This window comes from Pseudorasbora parva, chromosome 22, assembly GCF_024679245.1.
Source record: "Pseudorasbora parva isolate DD20220531a chromosome 22, ASM2467924v1, whole genome shotgun sequence".
Taxonomy (NCBI): Eukaryota; Metazoa; Chordata; class Actinopteri; order Cypriniformes; family Gobionidae; genus Pseudorasbora; species Pseudorasbora parva.
The window spans coordinates 29,103,070-29,125,826 of record NC_090193.1 but is presented as its reverse complement, the minus strand read 5'-3'; the positions used below and the strand labels follow the sequence as shown (position 1 = coordinate 29,125,826).

Genomic DNA, 22,757 nt, shown 5'->3' with positions numbered 1-22,757 from the left:
TTTCTCCTTTGATACCAGGAACCAAAGTCATCCAGTCAGCTGATGCAAGAGTGGGGTCTCGAAGATGTGCAGTATGCCTTCTCAGAAGATGACTATAAAACCATCACCAACTACAAAGCCTTTAGCCAGTTTCTTAGGTAGGATTTAAAAGTTTTCCTTCTGCTTGGACAATGTAATGCTCTGCTGTCAAAATGTCCTGTTCTATTTTAAAACGTTCCTTCTGGCAAGTGCTAATGCCTGTATGAAGTAATCACATTATGATGACAGGTTTTCTAATAACAGGGATTGAAACAAGATGTGCTGTCAGACCCACACAATGCACGTCTGTTGTAACCAGCATGATATTTAATTTGATAGACACTTTTTAGTATATATTTCCGATTTCTGATTCATAGTTCCTGAGAACATCCTTTACCCAGAGTTAAATCACCACAATGCATGGCATCTCGTAGATTATTTGCCACACAAATCTCAACTTCATTGTCTAAGAATAGGATTTTCTTTGCATTTTTCTTTGTGGCTAGGCCCCTCATTGCCAAAAAGAACCCCAAGATCCCCATGTCAAAAATGATGACGGTGCTTGGAGCAAAATGGAGAGAGTTCAGCGCGAACAACCCTTTCAAAGGCACCTCTGCAACTGCTGTGGCGGCTGCTGTGGCGGCAGCTGTGGAAACTGTCAATGTGGCTCCGCCCATTTGTATTAGAAGTATCCAACAGATCTCACCATCTGGGCCAATCAAAAAAGCCAAAACCAAAGAGGGAAAGGGTAACATAATATTCGTTTTGTTTATCTAGGGGTCAGATTTCTGAGCAGTTTGTGGAGGTTTTTACGTTGTTTACATTTGTAACATGATTAGTGATTGGCGGTTGGTAATTCTTTATCCAAATGTGTTTGTTTTTTCACTTAACTTTGCAACTTTAAAGTGAAGTGTGTAATTTCATCCTATGAATTGCTTATTTATATTTGGCTGGATTTTAAAATGGAATATAGAGGTGTTTTAACATCAGAATATATTTCAGCTTATTTACAAAGAAGCAGGCTTGCAAATGTAAAAAGGGGTTTTATTTATGTCTGAAGAATGGAGTATTGTTTTCAGATCTCACAAAAAAAACGTTTCTTTTTGTTTATCTCATCTGGACTGCATTGCAGGGCCTGGTGCAAAAAAAAAAAGTAAGCCAGTGAAAGAAACAAAAAAGAAAGGGAAACCGAAGAAGTCCAAATCGAAAGCAGGCCAGGGTGGAAAAAGGAAAAAAGGCTCTTCGGTGAGTGCCTTTTCACTGAAAACGTACTAGGGCTTAACCTGTATCACATGGAAAGATTCCCTATAGCCTTTCAATTGAGAAAAAACATTTTAGTTTTGCCATTCCTTAAAGTTTCCATTTCCCAGATCAGTTAATTAATCTTTGGTATAGATATACTTGCCTGGAGTTCTGGTTCCACCCAGTTTTATGAGATACTTTCAGAAGTTGGTTTTCATGTTATGACCTTCTCATGTTTAGTAGCTTTAGATCTGAAGAGATTGAGACTTTTAAATGTTTTATTTTTTAGAGCGAGGAAGATTTCCTGGATGACTTTTCAGACTTTGATGACATCAGCATTCACAGTGCCTCTGTACGCTCAGACACTTCTGCGGCACCAAAAAAGAAGTCGGCCCGCCGAGGGCGGAAAAAAAGAAAAAGTAAAGTGCTTTTATTATTTATAATTATAATAATTATAATATTATTAATACTAAATAGTTTGTTAAAATGTTTATTCTAATATTTATATTATATTTGATTTGTGTTTTATTTCAAATAACACATTTTATATTGTTTTAGTTAACCCAAGGTTTGTGGTCAGTAAGCTCCTATGCTCATCAAAGCATATATATTCACAATGATATAGTTTTTACTATTGTTAATCAAAAAATTCTGCTTTGATGAGCATAGGAGCTTACTGACCACAGACCTTTGGTTATCTAAAACTAAAACAATATAAAAATGTGTTATTTGAAATAAAACTCAAATTAAATATAATATAAATATTAGAATAAATATTAGAAAAAATTAGAAAATTAGAAAAAGATTTTAACAAAACAAAATTTAGAAATTTGGAAAAGGTAAAATATTCCTGTGATGATAATGCTGAATTTCCAGCATTATTACTTTAGTTTTCAGTGTCACATGATCCTTCAGAAATCATTCTAATATAATTTTTGTTTTCTTTTTCCAGTCTAATATGCTGATTTGATGCTCAAGAAACATTTCTTATTATTATCAATAAAAAAAAAAAATAGAGTCGTGCTGCTTAATATATTTGTGGAAACTGTGATAAATGTTCAGTAATCATAGAAAATTCAAAAGAACATAAATTATTTTAATTAGAAATTATAAAAAATGTGTAGGCATTATAAATGTCATTAATGTCACTTTTGAGCAATTTAATGTCCTTGCTAAATAAAAGTAATAATTTCTTTTAAAAAAAGAAAAAGTCTTACTGGCCCCACACCAAATTTGTGCAGTAGTGTGACAGAATCAGTGTTTGTTGTTGTACTGAAATATTGTTGTTAACATTGTAAACTATTATTTGTTTAAATTGCACAATGCTTAAGTTTCATAAAGCAATAACACGTTTCTCTTTAAACCCTATTTGTGTAGGAGAGGATGGAGATGGCTACGAGACAGACCATCAAGATTACTGTGAGGTTTGTCAGCAGGGAGGAGAGATCATTCTATGTGACACCTGTCCCAGAGCATATCACCTGGTGTGTCTGGATCCAGAACTGGAGAAAGCCCCAGAGGGCAAATGGAGTTGCCCCCACTGCGTGAGGAAATCCCTACCTGCTTGAAAATAATCATATACTTGCAAAGCTAGACATTATAGTATATTCAAGGCCACAGAATCTGTGCTATTCAAAATGACACTTTACCTCCTCATCTCTCAGGAAAAAGAAGGCATTCAGTGGGAGGCCAAAGATGACGAGGAGGAGGAAGACGAAGTTGTGGGTGAGGAGGAAGATGACCACATGGAGTTCTGCAGAGTGTGTAAGGATGGAGGAGAGCTGCTTTGCTGTGATACCTGCCCTTCTTCCTACCACATCCACTGTCTGAACCCACCTCTTCCTGAGATTCCCAATGGAGAGTGGCTGTGTCCACGATGCATGGTGAGAAACTTCTGATCAGTTGCAAAGCAATCATTTTCTCTGAAACAAATCACAGTCTCTCAAGTAGCTGAAAATAAAACTTGCTTTGAAGATGATATATATGTGATATATTTCAAGGTCACATGAGATCACATGAAACCACAAAAATCCAGTGATCCAAAAAATTCCTTTCAAGTCCCACCTACATTTTTTTTCTGTTTGAGAAGCTGTTTCCCTCTGATATACATCACAATATGGAAGAAAAGACTTGCAACTTCCGTTTCGGGCTGACTTTAAGTATATTTACACAGTCTGAGTCTTTGCGTAGTTCAGCTATCGTGTTCATCTGTTTGTCCAAGTATACATGACACAGTGCAATTGAATATTTATAGGATTAAATACACACCACTGCAGTCTTTCAGAGAAAGCGCACAATGCAGAGGCTGGTTATAGTCTGATTAACTGGATGAAGCCAAGCTACACTACTGTAGTTTGGTGCTGGTAATTTTTAAAATGTTTTTGAAAAACACCAAGGCTGAATTTTTTTGGTGAAAAATTGCAACATTTTTTAAATGTCATTACAATGTAAAATAGTTGTGATCTATTTTAATTAGTGCGGTCAAAGTTAGCATGTTAATTTTTTCAGTGTAACGCATTTTAACATATTTAATGCAATTAAATAGCATCCGTTTTTCCTGTCATCCAGGCTAGTGTTACATTATATAATCACGCTCTTATTGGTGCAAATGCGACATTGTTCAAGCACGAAATGACAAAAAGAACACGCAAGGACAGCACACCAGAATCGAGCAAACAATAAAACAGAATTATGCCAAAATGCCCGTTTTGTCGAGTATTCTCATAAGAGCAATCTTAAATGAGTTAAATAACATTTAAAATGAACTGAAAGAGTTTAATCAAAGAACAAAGGTAACAACTTTAATGTAGCTTTAATAAGGATTCATCGAATTTAGTTTTTTCTTCATTTAATTTATTATGTATGCAGTGCAGACTGTTTGATAACTTTATTAAATGTTTGTATATTTCCTACCTGTTAGACAGGAAAGGCCATGGGTAAATATGACATTCATTATAATGGGTTTATGTGAATATTTGAGAATGTTATTTTTTATAATCCGAATAAATATTTAAATTGATAGCTTTCAATTATACTGTAATGTTGATTGTACATCATTAATAAAAATATAAAATAAAATAAATCATTTCAAAGAGACACCAGTACCAGTATTAATACTAGTGATACTGGCCTTCTTTCATAAAAAAGATTATTAGCTTGTCTATAAAAGTGCACTATGTAGTTTTTTGCAGTAAAATATCCAAAAACCACCAGGCCAGTGCTATATATTCAGTTGAGTACTCACAATATCCCAAATCTTTCCAACTATTTGTTAATTGGGAGAAAATTGCTATTTTAACCAAGTAACCGGGGACATCTGAGGGAGTCGCCTTTCAATTGCGTCATATCTGCATTACCCTCGGTTTCTGGTTTTATTTGGCAGAAGCTCTTAGCAGTGTGCAACAAGTGTCACAGCAGCCGCTGAGCGAACGCACAGAGTAACGTCATAACATAATTTTAAACACACTCAAATGTATCTAATATGATAAACAGAGCTGCGTTACCTCATACTCATGCCTGGAATAGCGGAAATTGCGCCCGCGACTGTGGCATAATAAAATTCTTGTTCCCTGCAAGCCGTGTCGCGCTCGTCTCTCATTAGCAATCAAACTTGGCGTCATCAAACTACACCTCTGTTTTGAATAGGCGCCCTCTAGCATAACAGAAAAATTACATACTTAATTATTATATATTTTAAAATGTAATTTTCAGCAGCCATTATTCCATTCTTCAGTGTCACATTCTTCTTCTTCATTCTAATATGCTGATTTGGTGCTCAAGATTATAATCTTGTGATCAGTGTTGAAGTGCTGCCTAATATTTTTATGGAAGCCATTTTTTTCTGGATTCTTTGATGAATAGAATGTTAAAAAAACAGCATTAGTGTCACTTCACCAAAAATATTGTATTGTCAATCTCAAACTAAAAGAAAATAAACAAATGGTTTTGAACATTGTTTGTTGTTGAACAGTATTCCTCATCCATCATCCACATTTCCCCTAGTGCCCACCGCTAAAAGGGAAAGTCCAGAAGATTCTCCACTGGGCGTGGGGCGATCCTCCTCTACCACCTGAGGTTCCTCCTGGGCAGGATGGAGAGAAGGTGGACGGTTTGGCCAAAATTCCACTGAAGGGCCGTCCAGAGAGGCAGCTGTTTGTGAAATGGGCTGGCCTGTCCTACTGGCACTGCTCATGGGTCAGCGAACTTCAGGTGGGATTCCCACATTACCTCAGAAGAGCCAATGTTAATGAAATCATGAATGCTCTTTTGGCTTGTTCCTGTATCTTTGATTAAGTTTAGGTTCTTTCCCTTGATGCAGTTGGAACTATATCACACAGTAATGTATCGTAACTATCAGCGGAAGAACGACATGGACGAACCACCACCGTACGACTATGGCTCTGGGGAGGAGGAGCTTAACAATGAGAAGAGGAGGAGCAAAGACCCTCAGTATGCAGTCATGGAGGAACAATTCTACCGATACGGCATCAAGCCAGAGTGGATGATCATTCACCGGATTCTCAACCACAGGTATGGAATGCCACAATTACTAATGCTAAAGCTATTCTATAGACCATGCTTTTCTTGCAGAAAATTCCGATTTATCATTATGCTTTAAGACTTTGTTGTGTATGTTGAAGCTTTGATAAGGATGGAGATGTACATTACCTGATTAAGTGGAGAGATTTGCCGTATGATCAGTGCTCTTGGGAGGCGGATGACTTTAGCGTCCCAGATTATGACAGCTTTAAACAAGCCTACTGGGACCACAGGTAAGCCGTTTTAAGTTTATGTGGATTTAGATGGTACATCAATAAGCATGCAGAACTTTCCATGAAGAGGATACTGAATACTGTATGGCCTGAAGCTCTTAATCATCAGCCTTAGAAATATATATAAATTATATCTTTTTTGTAGGTTAAAATATCAACATGTCTAAAACGTTTGTATATATAGTTTTCATTTGAGTGGTTGCCACAGTTCTTCTGGATTTAATCTGTCTCAGTTGTTTTCTGTTTCTTCATGTAATCATCAGATCTCCGTGTGGCGGGTCTGTGAATGTTTGGAAATGTAAACTGATATTTCCTACTGACACACTACATAAAAAGCTTTATATATAAATAACTTTTTGTGGGTAAAAAATAAAAATACTAACATATATATAAAATACAGTTGCACGAAAAAGTACATGAACCGCTTGCTGAATCTGTGAAAAAGGGTAATAATTTTAACAAAATAAGAGTTTTTTTTTTTTTTTTTTTTTAATTTATTACTTTCCTGAATAAGATGAAAAAAATGTTGTTATTAATAAAATGATGGGTATGCATCGTGTTTCCTTCTGGAGCATTTTTAAAGGGTTAGTTGAAATTGAAATTGATGTCATTAATGACTCACCCTAATGTCGTTCCACACCTGTAAGACCTCCGTTTATCTTCGGAACAGATTTTAAAATATTTTATATTTTTGACCCAGAGCATATGCCGTCTATACACACTTTTCTGTCCATGTCCAGAAAGGTAATAAAAACATCATCAAAGTAGTCTATATGTGACATCAGTTGGTTAATTAGAAACTCTTGAAGCATCGAAAATACATTTTGGTCCAAAAATATCAAAAACTATGACTTTATTCAGCATTGTCTTCTCTTTCATGTTCCTCAAATAAAGATTAAAATAGTTCATGAATCAGTGAATCGATCAATGATTTGGATCGCCAATGTCACGTGATTTCAGCAGTTTGACACACAATCTAAACTGCCAAACTGCTGAAATCATGTAACATTGGCGATCCGAATTATTGATCGATTTACTGATTCATGAACCATTTTGAATCTTTATTTTAGGATTGAAAAAAAAAACGTGGAAGAGAAGACAATGTTGAATAAAGTCGTAGTTTTTGTTATTTTTGGACCAAAATGTATTTTCGATGCTTCAAGAGTTTCTAATTAACCAACTGATGTCACATATGGACTACTTTGATGATGTTTTGACCATAGACTGCATATGCTCTGGGTCTAAAATATAAAATATCTTAAACTGTGTTCTGAAGATGAACGGAAGTCTTAGGGGTGTGGAACAACATTAGGGTGAGTTATTAATGACATCAATTTAATTTTTTGGGTGAACTAACCCTTTAATAGTTGTGTTTGAGAAGAATGTTGGGCAGTTTGACTGCTCAAAACAAACAAGGGACTCATCCATCACAAAACAAGAGAACAACCTTTTACAAAACAAAAAAATCTGCCAGATAATTTACTCACCTTTAGGCCATCCAAGATGTAGGTGTCTTTTTTTATTCAGCAGAAAAGATTTTTAATTCAAGTCAACTGCTACTGTCTCTTTGAGAGTAAAAAAGAAGAAGAAATACAGACAAAATAAAGTATTACCAGTGGCTCCTGATGAATTTGTTGAGGTGTTAAAAAGCTCAAACATTGGTAATCTGTGAAGAGTCAATCTTACCGATTGGGATTGTGCAAACAAACATAATCTTGTTTTAAAAAAAAAATAGGTTTAATGTTTTATCAAGAGCCACGGGTATTCATTTAGTTTTGCCTGTATATGTTTATTTGACTCTAAAAATGACAGTAGTTGTTGACTAAAAAACTACATTTCTACTGAAGAAAAAAAAGACACAGACAGCTTGGATGGCCTTAGATTAACATTTTTTGGGGGTTAACAATCCTTTTACTCAAATCAAGCTTTCAAATTTAACCTAAGTTAAGCTAGTTAGTAGCTAGTTTGGGACTAACTATTGGTAAATAGTTATTGATACATTTATTTAACGTAAATTAAAAAAAGTTAAATAAACATGATGGAAGTCGTAACGTCAAACACCACCGCCTATAAGAGAACTAAACTGTTCATGCTAGGTTCACTTTATGTTAAATAATGTTTTATCTATTGTATAAAAAATATTTTTTTTACTTTACACTCACACTTTTACCAGAAATCAAGTGCTCGGTGAAAGCCATCACCCCCTGCTGTTCAGAAAGGGAAAGAGACTCAAAGAGGAAGGGAAAAGGAGAGAACCTCCACCAGACACTCCAGTTGTGGATGTGAGTTGCTATTTTGATTCATTAATTTTTGCAACTTTGTCAGTTGTTTGCGTAGATTTAATCCCAGTATTACTCTCTCCTATTTAAATGGCATTGGTTACAGCCCACTATCAAGTTTGAACAGCAGCCATGGTACATCGATGACACAGGGGGAACGTTGCACCCATACCAGCTGGAAGGCCTGAACTGGTTGCGTTTCTCTTGGGCCCAAGGAACGGACACAATCTTGGCTGATGAAATGGGCCTTGGCAAGACTGTGCAGACTATAGTGTTCCTGTACTCACTCTACAAAGAGGTCTGGGCACCACTTGAACTTTCTTTCAAATGCATTTGAGAGTGGAAGGGAACAGAGTGTAAATGAGTTGGTTGTTTCAGGGTCACTCCAAAGGGCCGTTTCTAGTCAGTGCGCCACTCTCCACAATCATCAACTGGGAGAGAGAGTTTGAGATGTGGGCTCCGGAATTCTACGTGGTGACTTACACAGGGGACAAAGACAGCAGGGCCGTCATACGCGAGAATGAATTTACCTTTGAGGACAGCGCTGTCAAATCGGGTCGCAAGGTTTTCCGCATGAAGGTGAGAGAACGTTGTTGATTAACGCCAACTTGGTGTAATGTTTTAATTCAGAGTCAAACATTCTAATGCCTTTTACAGTGTCCCAAAAAATATATATATTTTGCACCAAAACATTTTATTTGTTCACAAATTTGAGATTTGTCTTTTTCTTACTGGTACCTGAATATTTTTTTTCAGCATTCAAAAAACATATAAAAAGTATCCTAGCTTCTGAAAGGTTAAATTTAGAGATGCATTGTTTCTGATCAGACCACTTTTCCATCACAGAAGGACACGCCGATAAAGTTTCATGTCCTGCTGACATCATATGAACTGATCACCATTGATCAGGCCATACTTGGCTCAATTGCCTGGGCCTGTCTGGTTGTGGATGAAGCCCACCGACTGAAGAATAACCAGTCAAAGGTACAGAATTCAAGGAAAGATTTATATTTGCTTTGATGTAATTATTATAGTTGTAACAATTACAGTGGTGGCCAAAATTATTAGAACACTTAGCATATTTAAGAGGTTTCAGTTGTTTTTGTTGAATTGGCCATTACAATACCCATAAAACGAAATGACTACAAAGTCATAGATAGAAATCTGCTGGAACTTTGAAAATGATGGACTGCCTCTCTCAAAGTCCGGACCTCAACACTAGCGAACACATTTGAGGGAAGTTGGAAAATATACTGGACAGATCTATTGTACATTCAAACGAAAGCCTTTGGAATTAGTTGCAAAAAAACATGGGATAATATTAGTGTTAAAATTCTCAGGAAATACATTGACACTATGCCAGAGAGATGTGTTGCTGTAATTGCTACAAAGATATATTTGGTAGATATATCAAATATTAAAGTTAAAAGTGGACAGTATGACTCTGAAATTTGTTCATCTGTGTTTAGAGCAACTATCTGCATGTTTCATGAACATTATGAAATGAAATCATGCTTTGGGGGCAAAAAAAGGTTAATGATTTTCAGATCTGTCAGGTGTTCTAATAGTTTTGGCCACCACTGTATAAAATGAAAAATATTTAAATAAAAAACTTTATTTAATAAATATAATTTAATACCAATATTACATATAGGATTTAATACCAGTTTTCCGAATAGCGCAGACTTTGTAAATATATATATATATATATATATATATATATATATAAAAGTCAGACATTAAAAAAGATATTCAAAATCTAATTTAAACCTTTAAATGTTTTATAATTTTTTAAACAATGTATAATAAAGAAAACTATGTAAAATTGACATATATATATATATATATATATATATATATATATATATATATATATATATATATATATATATATATATATATATATATATATATATATATATATATATATATATATATATATATGTCAATTTTACATAGTTTTTTACACAATTTTACAAAAAAAATTATAAAACATTTAAAGGTTTAAATTAGATTTTGAATATCTTTTTTAATGTCTGACTTTTCTTCCCCACTTCTACCCCACTTTATATAATAATATTATATTTGTATTATATAGTAGTTAAGATAGATTATATAGTAGTTAAGACAGAAAGACATAGACATATACACAGACAGACAGACAGAGAGACAGACAGACAGACAGACAGACAGACAGACAGACAGACAGACAGACAGAGAGACAGACAGACAGACAGACAGACAGACAGACAGACAGACAGACAGAGACAGACAGTAAGACAGACAGACAGACAGATAGATAGATAGATAGATAGATAGATAGATAGATAGATAGATAGATAGATAGATAGATAGATAGATAGATAGATAGATAGATAGATAATAAATTATAATCAACATATCAATGTTCAGTTTTTCAGAATTCTGAATGGCTACAAAATCTACTATAAGCTGCTCCTGACTGGAACCCCTTTGCAGAACAATCTCGAAGAGCTTTTTCACCTGCTCAACTTCCTCACCCCGGAGCGCTTCAAGTAAGATCGCAGCCTGCATGATTCACCTGGTGATTCATACTGTAGATTCGCTCGTAGAATAATGATCCCCCGCAGAGCAATCTCAGGGCTTATATTGGAACACGTTTTTCATATGATTTGATGGAAGTGAATTCTATATTCCTATATATTCAAATGAAAATGTTGCTGTGCGCAGTAACCTGGAGGGCTTTCTGGAGGAGTTTGCGGACATCTCGAAAGAGGACCAGATTAAGAAACTGCACGATCTACTGGGGCCACACATGCTCAGAAGACTGAAGGCAGATGTGTTCAAGAACATGCCGGCAAAAACCGAGCTCATAGTGCGAGTAGAACTCAGCCCCATGCAGAAGTCAGTCTTAGTTTCTCTCTTCCTAATGCTAAAGTTTTTAAATATTTTTTATTTTATTTCAACTTTTTTATGGTTATATTTTTCCGTTATAATACCCCTTTTTCATATGCAAGATCGTTTCATGTTTTTTTATTATTTCACAGGAAATACTACAAGTTCATTTTAACACGCAACTTTGAGGCATTGAATTCCAAGGGAGGAGGGAACCAGGTGTCCCTTCTTAACATCATGATGGACTTGAAGAAATGCTGTAACCATCCCTACCTGTTTCCAGTGGCTGCAGTGGTGAGGGGGGGAGAGGGGGGAGAACATATGTAGGCCCCAAATTTTTACCATTGCTGTGGTTTATTTTTAGCACATGTAATGGCAATACATTTTAGTTTTTATAAGAGATATTTAAAGACTCAGAAGCTTTTGTTCAGGAGTGTATTGTTTCTTAGTTTCTGCAGCGAATTTGATGCATTGTGCTGGCCTTATCTTACATTCTCATGTTCAAGGACAAAAAGTTCTGGGATACTGACGTTGTTCAAGTCACCTTTATACAATAGAGATAGAAATGAGCTTCACAGTTATAAACAGGAGAATAACAGAATCAATGATGCAGACGTCATCAAATATGAAACTAATTCAAATTATGCTGTAAAGCAACTCTAAAAAGACAAGTGTTATAATAATAATAATAATTAAGTCAGTTCAGTGTTGAATCAGTTGAGTTACAATTACAGTATAAAGGTCATAAATTATGGAAGAGGTTTATCAAGATGTACTTTTTCTAAGTGAATAGTCTATAAAACATCTTGTTACTTACATTGGAGGGACTTGAGACATATCTAGGACTTGAATGAGTAAGCAAACACCCAAAACACTCAAGAAACCATATTTTAAAGCTTAAAGTCTTAAGCTACTTAGACCACCTTAGCAACTGCATAGTCATGGCCTGGCAACCAACCCTTGCATTTTGGTGACGATCACACCTTATGTTTTCTGAGCTGTTTTAATGATTGCTACAGATAGTGTATTGTAGCCTGATGTCGTCATACTCAATTCTAGTCAGAATATGAGTCTGATACTGCTCCACTGGGCTGTAATTATGGGGCATGTTTCAACCGAACCAACACTTCAATTTGATAGACCTACAACCAATCAGAGCAACGGAGCGGCGCATAATGTTAGTTGTCAAAGGTCAACAGAACTCAACTGAACTGTGTTGCCAAGTTTGCGGTTTTTCCACGAGTTGTTTTCCATATCTGTGGGTTGAAGAGACCTCAATTATGATATAGACCCAGGAATGTGAATTTTTTCAACCATGCCAAAATAAAACACATTTTACCCCCCAAACATTTTCCGGAGAACCTAGTCGGCTAGTTGGATGGGGTTTTGTTGTAAAAACTTGGCAACCCTGTTTGCACGCACGCTGGAATAAACGAAAAATATGAAGAAAAAGTATAAACGATCTTTGCTGGTGTTGTAAAAATTAAGGATACACAGAGGCTACTGAACAACATGAACATAATTTCTGAGAGAAATAGTGAAGGTGAATGCATATATGAACAAGTTCTCAGTTTAGGATTAGAACAAATTCAACCCAAGCACCTTTGATGACGTGAATGATTACGTTACTGTTTATCATCTGTCCGTCATCGTCTAAAGCCCGCCCTGATGATTTCATTGGTCCGAACAGTTTATGTTCGGGCATAATCATTCCTCTATGGATCAAGTCCAGACCGAACTGCCCGAGCTCAAATGTTGTGGGCGGGGCTGAGTTCGGCTGGCATCCAGGCGAGTGTATTGTATCAAAACATAAAAATGCATGTATATGTATTGTATATTTTTAAAGATAATTAATTATTTTACTATCACAAGTTAATATCAAATGTTACAAAATTATTTTATTGGATATAAATGCTATTCATCAAAAAAATACTTTTTAATATGATATTTCAGTATTTTTGATAAATGTAGTCTTGGTGAGCATAAGATACAGCAATTTGTTAAAATAGTGTATAACAAAGTCAATAAAATAACTTTAATTAAAAAAAAACATTTACATTTTTATGTATGCAGGAAGCTCCGGTCTTACCCAACGGTTCTTACGACGGTAACCTCCTGGTGAAATCCTCAGGAAAACTCACCCTGCTTCAGAAGATGCTCAAAAAACTCAAAGACGAAGGACACAGGGTTCTTATCTTCTCTCAGGTATAGTGTGTAGTATTTATTCCCACTTTTGAAGCTCAACATGCCATATAAATAACAAAAAAAGCAGAAATATGTGGCGGTCTTGCCTCTATTTTAGTGGAAGATTAATTAGATGGTAAACTGTGTACAGAAAATAAGAGTAGAGCTCATTCATCTTTTAAATGGAGTTGACAAATGAAAAGGCGGAGCCTATATTTATCTCTGCTTTATTGTTTAGTCCTCAGACTCTTTTCCCTCCCATTTTAAATTGCCTGTGGAATCACTGCATCCATTAATTTGATGAATGGCACAGGTAAAGGGGGGTTGTCTCTGAGACTTCATTTTGCCTCCCTTTTCTTTTCTAAGTGCTTGAGAATAAACATACATATTAATGTTATAGTTTGCTATGTGTTTCTTCAGTCTTTTAAGCTCGATTAAAGGGGAGTGCCGTGCTTCTGTCTTGTCTTGTTGTTGTATTTTGCATGGATTGAATTAATATGAGCTGGCAAGCTGGGTTTGATTAACATTTTTCTTAATGCTGCCATTTGTCCCTTTGATGGATACCAGTATCTTTTTTGTTTGTGTCTCATCCTGCACTGTTGATCCCTCTCTCAGATGACAAAGATGCTGGATTTGCTAGAGGACTTTTTGGAGTTTGAGGGGTATAAATATGAGCGTATTGACGGGGGCATCACAGGGGGGCTGCGTCAGGAAGCCATCGATCGCTTTAACGGTGAGGATGCCGGCAGTAAACCTGCAGTGATTTCTGCACTTGTGTGGGCTATAGTGGATTCTAAGGCACTCATACTGACTGTCTGTCACACTTTGTGCAGCACCCGGGGCTCAGCAGTTCTGTTTTCTGCTCTCTACACGTGCTGGAGGATTGGGTATCAATCTGGCAACCGCCGACACAGTGATCATATATGACTCTGACTGGAACCCACACAATGATATTCAGGTAATGCAAACACCAGTGCTGGTGAAGTAAACTATAATTAAAATACTGTTAAAAGTATTTAAATGCACAACAAGGAATTAGCAAAAACTGAAGCTATGTGAAGTGACAGTGCGATTTGGAGGGTTGTAGCCCATGGTGTATTAAGAGAACGATAGCACACAGTAAACACGAGTTTGTTGCTGCGGTGACATGCCCGTTTCACGTGCCTGCACAGTGATTGGTTCGCTGTACCGCTGCTCACAGTTCACGGCCAAACATTCACTGCTAAAATGCGCGACGAAGAGGATCCGCCGAGTGTTCAAAGGATGCGCTGCTGTCAATTTAAGACATGATTGCATGTCATATACAGACACACACGATTATACTTCCACAAGTGTATCACAGGTGTATCTAATAGACTGCTAATTTGTGATACCCAAGACCAACAGCAGAGGTCGTCACATTTTAGACATAACCTACTGTGTTTATATATGTTAAAGGGTTACTTCTGCGATTAGCATATGGCTTTGTATCAGTAGAAACCCTGGAGTATATTCGAATGATTGTGCTTCCCCCCCTCATATCCCCCTGAGACAAGAGATTTATGCATTTTATTTCTGGAAAAATTCCTCCCATGACGAAAAATATCGTCAATTTGTGCCATTGGAGGAATTGTTGGCCAGAGGCTAAAGACTACAGCCAGCAGAGGGAGCCATTTCCGCAAGTTTTTAAATCGCGTGTGGGGGACGGGTGATCACTAGCCTGACAAGCCAGACCCATGCTGCGTCCCAATTCGCCTACTTATACTACGTCCTAAAAGTATGTACTCTTTTTGTGAAGAAAAAGTATATACTTTTGAGTGTGTAGCAGAAAAGTATGCAATCTTCGGGACATACTACTTCGCCATCTCTTTAACGGACTCTGTCGCTTAGTTACGTGGATCCCGTCACCGTTTATCTGCCCTGTCAATCATCGTCAGATTCGTCACAGTTGAAATCCTTCACATTCAGTTTAATCTCCTACCGTATCGGAGAGAAATGTAGCCGCTCGTTGATCTGCCATTTGTGGGTCTTTAATGCAGAGACTCTCCTCCTGTGTTTGCAGTTTAAATATAATGATGCATTTAAAAGTTAATGGCCAAACATGTCATTACAAAAGTTCACAATGCTGCTGCATGTGAAATATAATATGGACAACACTGAATAAATATATTTTTGTCGGGTTAAATATTGATAGGGTCACTCAAACCCCTTTATCTAAACTTCTCTACTTAACCATCGAACTCGCACATCCGTCATGTTTGTAGTTTTTTAACGCTTTTTATCCGCGTTTGTAGTTCTAATCGAATCCTCGTCCAACTCGCAATGGGTTGTGGGCAATATTAGCCGTTAGAGTGCCCATCGATCCATACTGTGAATTCGGACCGGAAATAGTAAACCATCCGGGAATCTTTGGAATACTCTTTTCAACATACTATGAATTGGGACATACTAATTCTATTTTCGAATACTATTTAGGATGGATAGTATGCGAATTGGGACGCAGGGCCACATCAAGATGTTTGGTCTGGAAACTCACCATAGACAGGGCTCAATCCGAGGGGCGGGAGAAACGGTTGTCTTTCAAACTCCCGCTCCACGCGATAGGATAGCGCTACACCAACCAGAGCAACGAAGGTGAAGGGGAGCTTGCTGACTGATTAAACATTTGCCGTATCCGGTCGGCTAAACTCCGAACACATCTTCCCTTTTTAAGAATGACTTCAGTGCCGCTCTTTGTTCTTTTCTCAGAGAAAAGCTTAACTCCAAGTCTTCCGGAGGCGTGGGCAGAGCTGATTCGAAAGACTGCCGCCGTTCGCCAGTTTCTGTGTTACTAGAAGCACGCAAACGCAACTCGGCCGTCGTCATTATGGCCCTGCCCGCCGACTCTATACACGATGTGATTGGGCCGTCCAGATTCTGAGGAATACAGCTCAGATAGGAATTGAGAGTTGCTAGACCACACTTGCGGGCAAATTAAATTTGCTGCCGCTAGGGTGCGTCTAGATTTCTAGGCTAGGCGATCACACTCTAGTGGTGGAAATTTTGATTCTTTTAAGAGAGTCATTTGCAGTTCGTTCACCAAAATGATTTGTTCAGATTCGTTCATTGAATCGTTCAGTAACATTTTTTAAAAAAAATATTACATTACCGGTAATTATGACCGCAGGTGACGAAAAAGAGCGTTTTATGTGTAATGTCTTAAGTCAATGAACGTATTTACTTACAAAAAAACTGATTTGGATTTATTAAAATGTGCATAATCTACTCATTAAATAAAATAAGTCTAAATAAGTGGTTTAGATGACCAAAGCATGTTTTCTTGCATGATTAACATTTAATTGTTTGGTCAGACATTTAGACATTCATATATCTGGGATTATGGTAAACATGGGGTTATAAACATGAGGTTTGTCTATAACTGTGCTTTGCATACGCTTTCTGCTGATTGCTGAACGAGACTTACACGCATGCTAAATGACCGAGGTAGCCTACCAGTTCGTTCACGAACGAGATCTCTCTCTCTCTCTCGTTCAGAGCTGGTTCATGTGTTTGACAGGCTTTTAGTGTGCGTGCTCAGCGCATGCAAATTAAATGTTTAACCAGTAAGGGTTTAAAACGCGGCTAAACACCCCCTAACTTTAGTGCATATGATTGGATATTTGCTCATATCAGCACATAGACTCACAGACACTCTCAAACAGACCCGAGATAAACAGGGAGAAATATTTAAAATGAAGAGAAATAGAAATAATTGTTTTTCTTCGTCTTCATTTATCTTTTCTCTTTGTCCTTGCAGGCATTCAGCAGGGCGCACAGAATCGGGCAAAATAAAAAGGTGATGATCTACCGCTTTGTAACTCGGGCATCTGTTGAGGAGCGTATTACCCAGGTGGCCAAGCGAAAGATGATGCTGACCCACCTGGTAGTGCGTCCTGGCTTGGGCTCTAAGACGGGCTCCATGTCCAAACAGGAACTGGATGACATCCTCAAGTTTGGCACTGAAGAGCTTTTCAAAGACGATGTGGAAGCCGCCAGGACGATGGGTACGCTGAATTGGTTGAAGATAAATATTTCTGTACTTTGTAGATTCAGTGGATTTCAGTAGTTCATGTCCTAAATCTTTTTTTTTTTTTTTGCAGGAGACAATAAAGAAGGAGAGGAGGGTAGTGTGATCCACTATGATGATAATGCCATCTCCAAACTGCTGGACCGTAGTCAGGATGCCACTGAAGACACAGAAATCCAGAACATGAACGAGTACTTGAGCTCATTTAAGGTGGCTCAGTATGTGGTGAGAGAGGAGGATGGAGAGGTGAGATACAGATGCTTTACTGTCTGTTCATCATGCCTCTTTTTACTAAACAAGAGATCAAAGATGAATGGTAGCTCATCTTTTTAAAATGTCTACCTTGACTAAGGTGCTTTATTTATTTGACTCTTCTATGCTCAAAAGGGCATAGTTTTGCAAGTTGCAGCTTTTTCACAAAAGCCTATTGGATTGTTATTTGTTTATGGATTATTATGTGTAGAGGCGGCATCACTGTGGCTTTGATCCGGCAGGCAGAAAAACATATTTTTGGTGTATCTGACCTTTTTTACAGTCTGAAAAGACAAGAATGCAAACCTATGTTTATTCCCCCATTTCACAATTTTTATGAAAATTATTTTCTTTGTTTGTGACCTGACACAAATCATTCAATGTTTTTTATTCAGCAAGGAGGCATGAAATTGATCTAAAGTGGCAGTTGCATTTATATGTATATATTGTACATTTACCCCATTTATACATTTGAAATAAATGCTGTTCTTCTATTCATCAATTTATCCAGAAAAAATAAATAAAAAATGCAGTTTTGCCATCACAAGAATAAATAAAAAAATAACATAAAACGGTTATTTTAAATTGTCATAATATTTTCTTTTCTGTGTAGTGAATAGTGAGTGAGTGGGCAAGTCAGTGGTTTTGGACATGAATGTGTAAAATGTCACTTATTCTCTAATGCGCCTGTGGGGAGATGTCATGATAGACAAAAATTTCCATTTTTCCAATCTTTTTTCCACACTGACAGCTACTTTCAGTAGAAAGTCTATTGGGATCATGCTGGTGCTTACATCATTACTTTAGCAACCCATATAGATACACAGCTGTCTGAACAAAGGAATTAGATTTCAGTAAAAGAAAAATGACACTGTAGACATTAAGTCCTAAAGATAAAGATTTGTGTATTTTCTTCCTTGGAGTACCATGGTATATGAATATGGTAATAATTCAGTACCTAGGTATATATATCAAAGTACCATTAACCATATGATACTGTACCTTCATTGTGCCATGGTACCAGCAGAGTTTTTTTTTCGTAAGGAATGCTTCTTTATTGGGCCTGCATTATGGTTTCATAAAGGGACTAAATAAAACAAAAAACAATTATATTATCTCATATACAAATCCCAAATATTTAGGATTATTGTCAGTCTATAATAATCCTAATTGTTTTATCTGAAGTCAATAAGAGGCCTGTGATGTATGATTTTTATTTGTGTTTGTGTTCCTGTAGGAGGAGGTCCAGAGGGAGATTATTAAGCAGGAGGAGAATGTTGATCCAGACTATTGGGAGAAGCTCTTGAGGCACCATTACGAGCAGCAGCAAGAGGATCTGGCCAGGAACCTGGGCAAAGGGAAACGCATCCGCAAACAGGTCAACTATAATGACGCCTCTCAGGAGGACCAAGGTACCCAAACACAGATGCTGAAAGTGCTATAACTCAGCATAAAACTGCATATTTGTGTGTACAAGCATTTCCCTCTCAACCCTGTTCTCAGAATGGCAGGATGATCTTTCAGATAATCAGTCCGAATACTCTGTTGGGTCCGAGGATGAGGATGAAGATTTTGAAGAACGCCCTGAAGGTAGGCCTCCTTATATATATATATATATATATATATATATATATATATATATATATATATATATATATATACACATACACACTTTTGTTCAAAAGTTTGGGATCAGTAAGATTTTTTAAAGAAGTTAATATTCAGCAAGGATGCATATATATATCAAATAAATATGGTTCTTTTGAACTTTCTATTTATCAAAAAATCCTAGAAAAAAGTATCAACGTTTCCACAAAAATATTAAAGGTACAGTGTGTAGTATTTATGAAGATCTCCTGATATAAATACAATATAATTTACAAAATTGTGTTTTTAGTGGAGTATAAAGACCTTGAATAATGAACCGTTATGTTTGTATTACTTTAGAACGAGCCATTTCTATCTACATACACAGCAGGTCCCCTTAGAGTGAAGTCACCATTTTGCTGCGTCATGTTTCTACAGTAGCCCTAAACGGACAAACTTCTCTACAGAGCGCTAGCCACTCTCTGCTCTCTCTGACGACAACCTTTTTGTCCTGTGTTGGCCCTCGTAGCTTCTATATGTGCTTCGAAAGGGAGGGGTGAGCTTTTGGTGATTGCAATTTCCAACCTCACCACTAGATGCCGCTAAAATTTACACACTGCAACTTTAAGCAGCTCAACTCTTTTCAACATTGATAATAATAATTAATCTTTCTTGAGCACTAAATCAGCATATTAGAAGGATTTCTAAAGCATCATTTGACAGTAAATACTGGAGTAATGATGCTAAAAATTCTGCTTTGTCATCACAGGAATAAATTACATTTTAAAATATACTATACTATACTAAGTCATATCACAATTGATTCAATAAATGCATCATTGGTGAGCATAAGAGACTTCTTTCAAAAACATAAAAAAATGACCCCACATTTTTGGACAGTAGTAAATTCTTGATGGCAGAATTCAAAGTACCTGGACTTTCAGTCACCTAAATGAGTTCTTCTTTTCTTCAGGAGGACGCAGACAATCTCGCAGACAGTTGAAGAGTGATCGAGACAAACCGTTGCCGCCGTTGCTGGCTAGAGTCGGTGGAAATATAGAGGTGAATCTTCGTACAATATGAAGAGTGAGTTTTTGTCTAATTCCTTTCTTCAAGTGGAGCTTTGACTATTTACCTTTGGGATTTTTAGGTATTGGGATTTAACGCCCGGCAGCGGAAAGCCTTCCTGAATGCGATTATGCGCTGGGGAATGCCCCCACAAGATGCCTTCAATTCTCACTGGCTGGTCCGTGACCTGAGAGGGAAAAGTGAAAAGGAGTTCAGGTATGTGTGTGTGTGTCTCTTTGTAATTGTTGGCTGATATTTTGTTCTACATTTTCATTTGTTGGTCTTTATTCCTGTGTTTTTCAGGGCTTATGTGTCTCTGTTCATGAGGCACCTGTGTGAGCCGGGGGCAGACGGAGCAGAGACATTTGCAGATGGGGTTCCGAGGGAAGGCCTGTCCCGTCAACACGTTCTCACCCGGATCGGTGTTATGTCTCTGGTGCGCAAAAAGGTGAGTAATTACTTATTGCATTTTATGTGCTCTGGTTTTTAGTTTGATGGACATAAATATCTAACTTTTTTTTAATTGTTGTAATCTATGCAAGCAATATTTGATGACGGGCCATTGAATTATTAGAAAAATAATGCACACCCGAGGTGGTGATGAGGTCACGACGCCAAGCATTACTGTGCATAATATTTCTGATAATTCAACGGCCCGGAGTCAATTATTCCGCTTATACTACGGTTACCACACCTCAGGACATCAAGCCGATGATATATTTAAAGGGATTCATCCGGTTTTTGTACACCTTAAATCGCTAGGACTAGTAGGACTATTTCTTCTGCGTCTCATCCAACAGCCTTTTTGCTAGTTCCGAAACGTAATTTTAAAGCTGGTAACAGAGGCTTGAGCTGTTCATAGCAATGTACTGCAGTTATTAATAAAGTTATGAGTGAGAGAGAGCGAGAGAGAGAGAGAGAGAGAGAGAGAGAGAGAGAGAGAGCTTGTGTGAGTTAAGCTACCTCTCTGCTTCTCTAAAGAGCGCTGTTATTACTTTGCTATTAAAAAAATGTCATGTGTAGCCTTTAAGTTGCTTTATGTTGTTTTTTTTTCGTCCTGTAATTTCCGTTATTACAGTTAACTATGCGAAGTTATATGGAACTGTAATGCGGTCAAGAGAGCTGCCTGAACTACGTTCGCTGTGCGTTTCCCATAAAATAAATGCACACCGCAGAACTTTCATCAGCCAATCAGATTTAAGCATTCAACGGCCCGTAGTTACTTAAGTTACTTAATTGTAAGTTACTTAAATGTCCTAATTGAACTAAGCTCTAATCCTGGCGTAATCTAAGCCTACATTAAAATAAACTTTAAAACCCTGATTTTTGTTATTTTGATTTTTCCCGCAAAACATATTTAATATGCATCGAAATTAAGTAGGCCTTTAAAATTAAAATTAAATATTTAAAAATAAGATTTTAAAAATAAATAAAATAATTGCAAATTAGTTTGACAAAAAAAAAACTCTACTTAAATTTTCTTCTCTTGCTCTTGTTTCTGTTGTGTGTAGGTTCAGGAGTTTGAGCATGTAAATGGAAAGTTTAGTACACCAGATTTGATTCCTGTGGGATTGGAGCTGAAAAAACTTACTGAAAGTGTCTCGTCGGACCCCAACACGCCTGTTCCAGCCAGTCCGGTTCCGACTCAACCCAGCACACCTGTCCCTTCAGGTGTGTGAGAGTGTGTGTGTACTATATAATGAAATCCTGGTGATTTGTGGTTAATTAGACAGTAACATCCCCCCCCAGATAAGACAGAGTCAGTGTCCGGTTCTCAAGAAGACAAGGAGATTACAGAACCAGAGAGCACTAAATCGTTGGACCCTGAGGTCAGACAGAAGTCGTCAAGAAATATCTCCTCTGTCTCTCATTTCACTTGTCTTTATTAAAATATCTCTCTTCTCACAGCAGCCTGTTATGCCAGAACCCTCCCCTGCACCAGAGAAGACCAGTGAGGGAGAAGAGTCAAAAAGCTGCAGTCCAGAGGAGAAACGAATAGAGGAGAAACGAATAGAGGAGAATGAGAAGAATGATACCCCTCCTGCACCTTCAGAGCCATCGTCCAATCAAGCACAGCCTAGTGAGCAATCAGCCAATCAGACACCTTTGGGTAGGGATTCTTTACCATGCGTATAATGATTATAAAAAAATATTTCTCTCAATAAACAAAAATTAAAATGTGCCACAGTGAAATATATAAAATATTTTGTGTTTAAGAATGTGGTAAAGGAAAAGAAACTTCTCCAGAGAGAGGGGAACATAAACCCAGCCCAGCAAAATTAGACGAAAAAGAGCAAAAACCAGGTGAGTATTGGTGGTATTTGTTTATGATACATTAAAAAAAAGATAAAACGAGGTAATCGAGACTCCAGATTAATTTTAACTTCAAATAAGCATTTTAAAGTGTGCACTTTCTATACAATAGGGCTAGCCTGG

General features: G+C 37.1%; 1 protein-coding gene across 2 annotated transcripts in view; it reads left to right on the top strand.

The window, feature by feature from the left end:
- chd5 (chromodomain helicase DNA binding protein 5) overlaps window positions 1-22,757 on the top strand; it is a 52,476-nt gene that overhangs the window by 18,034 nt on the left and 11,685 nt on the right. The window contains exons 4-33 of one of the 2 annotated variants that reach the window (XM_067430791.1): window positions 19-137; window positions 525-766; window positions 1,151-1,263; window positions 1,550-1,679; window positions 2,638-2,804; window positions 2,925-3,143; window positions 5,263-5,469; window positions 5,579-5,790; window positions 5,901-6,032; window positions 8,206-8,314; window positions 8,418-8,609; window positions 8,690-8,890; window positions 9,158-9,295; window positions 10,724-10,845; window positions 11,021-11,194; window positions 11,338-11,479; window positions 13,259-13,390; window positions 13,985-14,102; window positions 14,203-14,327; window positions 17,145-17,391; window positions 17,488-17,660; window positions 18,904-19,078; window positions 19,191-19,256; window positions 20,227-20,315; window positions 20,404-20,537; window positions 20,625-20,769; window positions 21,833-21,992; window positions 22,071-22,150; window positions 22,230-22,431; window positions 22,539-22,625. In XM_067430791.1, the coding sequence (XP_067286892.1) occupies window positions 19-137; window positions 525-766; window positions 1,151-1,263; window positions 1,550-1,679; window positions 2,638-2,804; window positions 2,925-3,143; window positions 5,263-5,469; window positions 5,579-5,790; window positions 5,901-6,032; window positions 8,206-8,314; window positions 8,418-8,609; window positions 8,690-8,890; window positions 9,158-9,295; window positions 10,724-10,845; window positions 11,021-11,194; window positions 11,338-11,479; window positions 13,259-13,390; window positions 13,985-14,102; window positions 14,203-14,327; window positions 17,145-17,391; window positions 17,488-17,660; window positions 18,904-19,078; window positions 19,191-19,256; window positions 20,227-20,315; window positions 20,404-20,537; window positions 20,625-20,769; window positions 21,833-21,992; window positions 22,071-22,150; window positions 22,230-22,431; window positions 22,539-22,625 (4,552 nt within the window). Of the gene's footprint in view, window positions 1-18; window positions 138-524; window positions 767-1,150; window positions 1,264-1,549; window positions 1,680-2,637; window positions 2,805-2,924; window positions 3,144-5,262; window positions 5,470-5,578; window positions 5,791-5,900; window positions 6,033-8,205; window positions 8,315-8,417; window positions 8,610-8,689; window positions 8,891-9,157; window positions 9,296-10,723; window positions 10,846-11,020; window positions 11,195-11,337; window positions 11,480-13,258; window positions 13,391-13,984; window positions 14,103-14,202; window positions 14,328-17,144; window positions 17,392-17,487; window positions 17,661-18,903; window positions 19,079-19,169; window positions 19,257-20,226; window positions 20,316-20,403; window positions 20,538-20,624; window positions 20,770-21,832; window positions 21,993-22,070; window positions 22,151-22,229; window positions 22,432-22,538; window positions 22,626-22,757 lie in introns of both variants that reach the window. The other variant, XM_067430790.1, reaches the window with a different exon arrangement.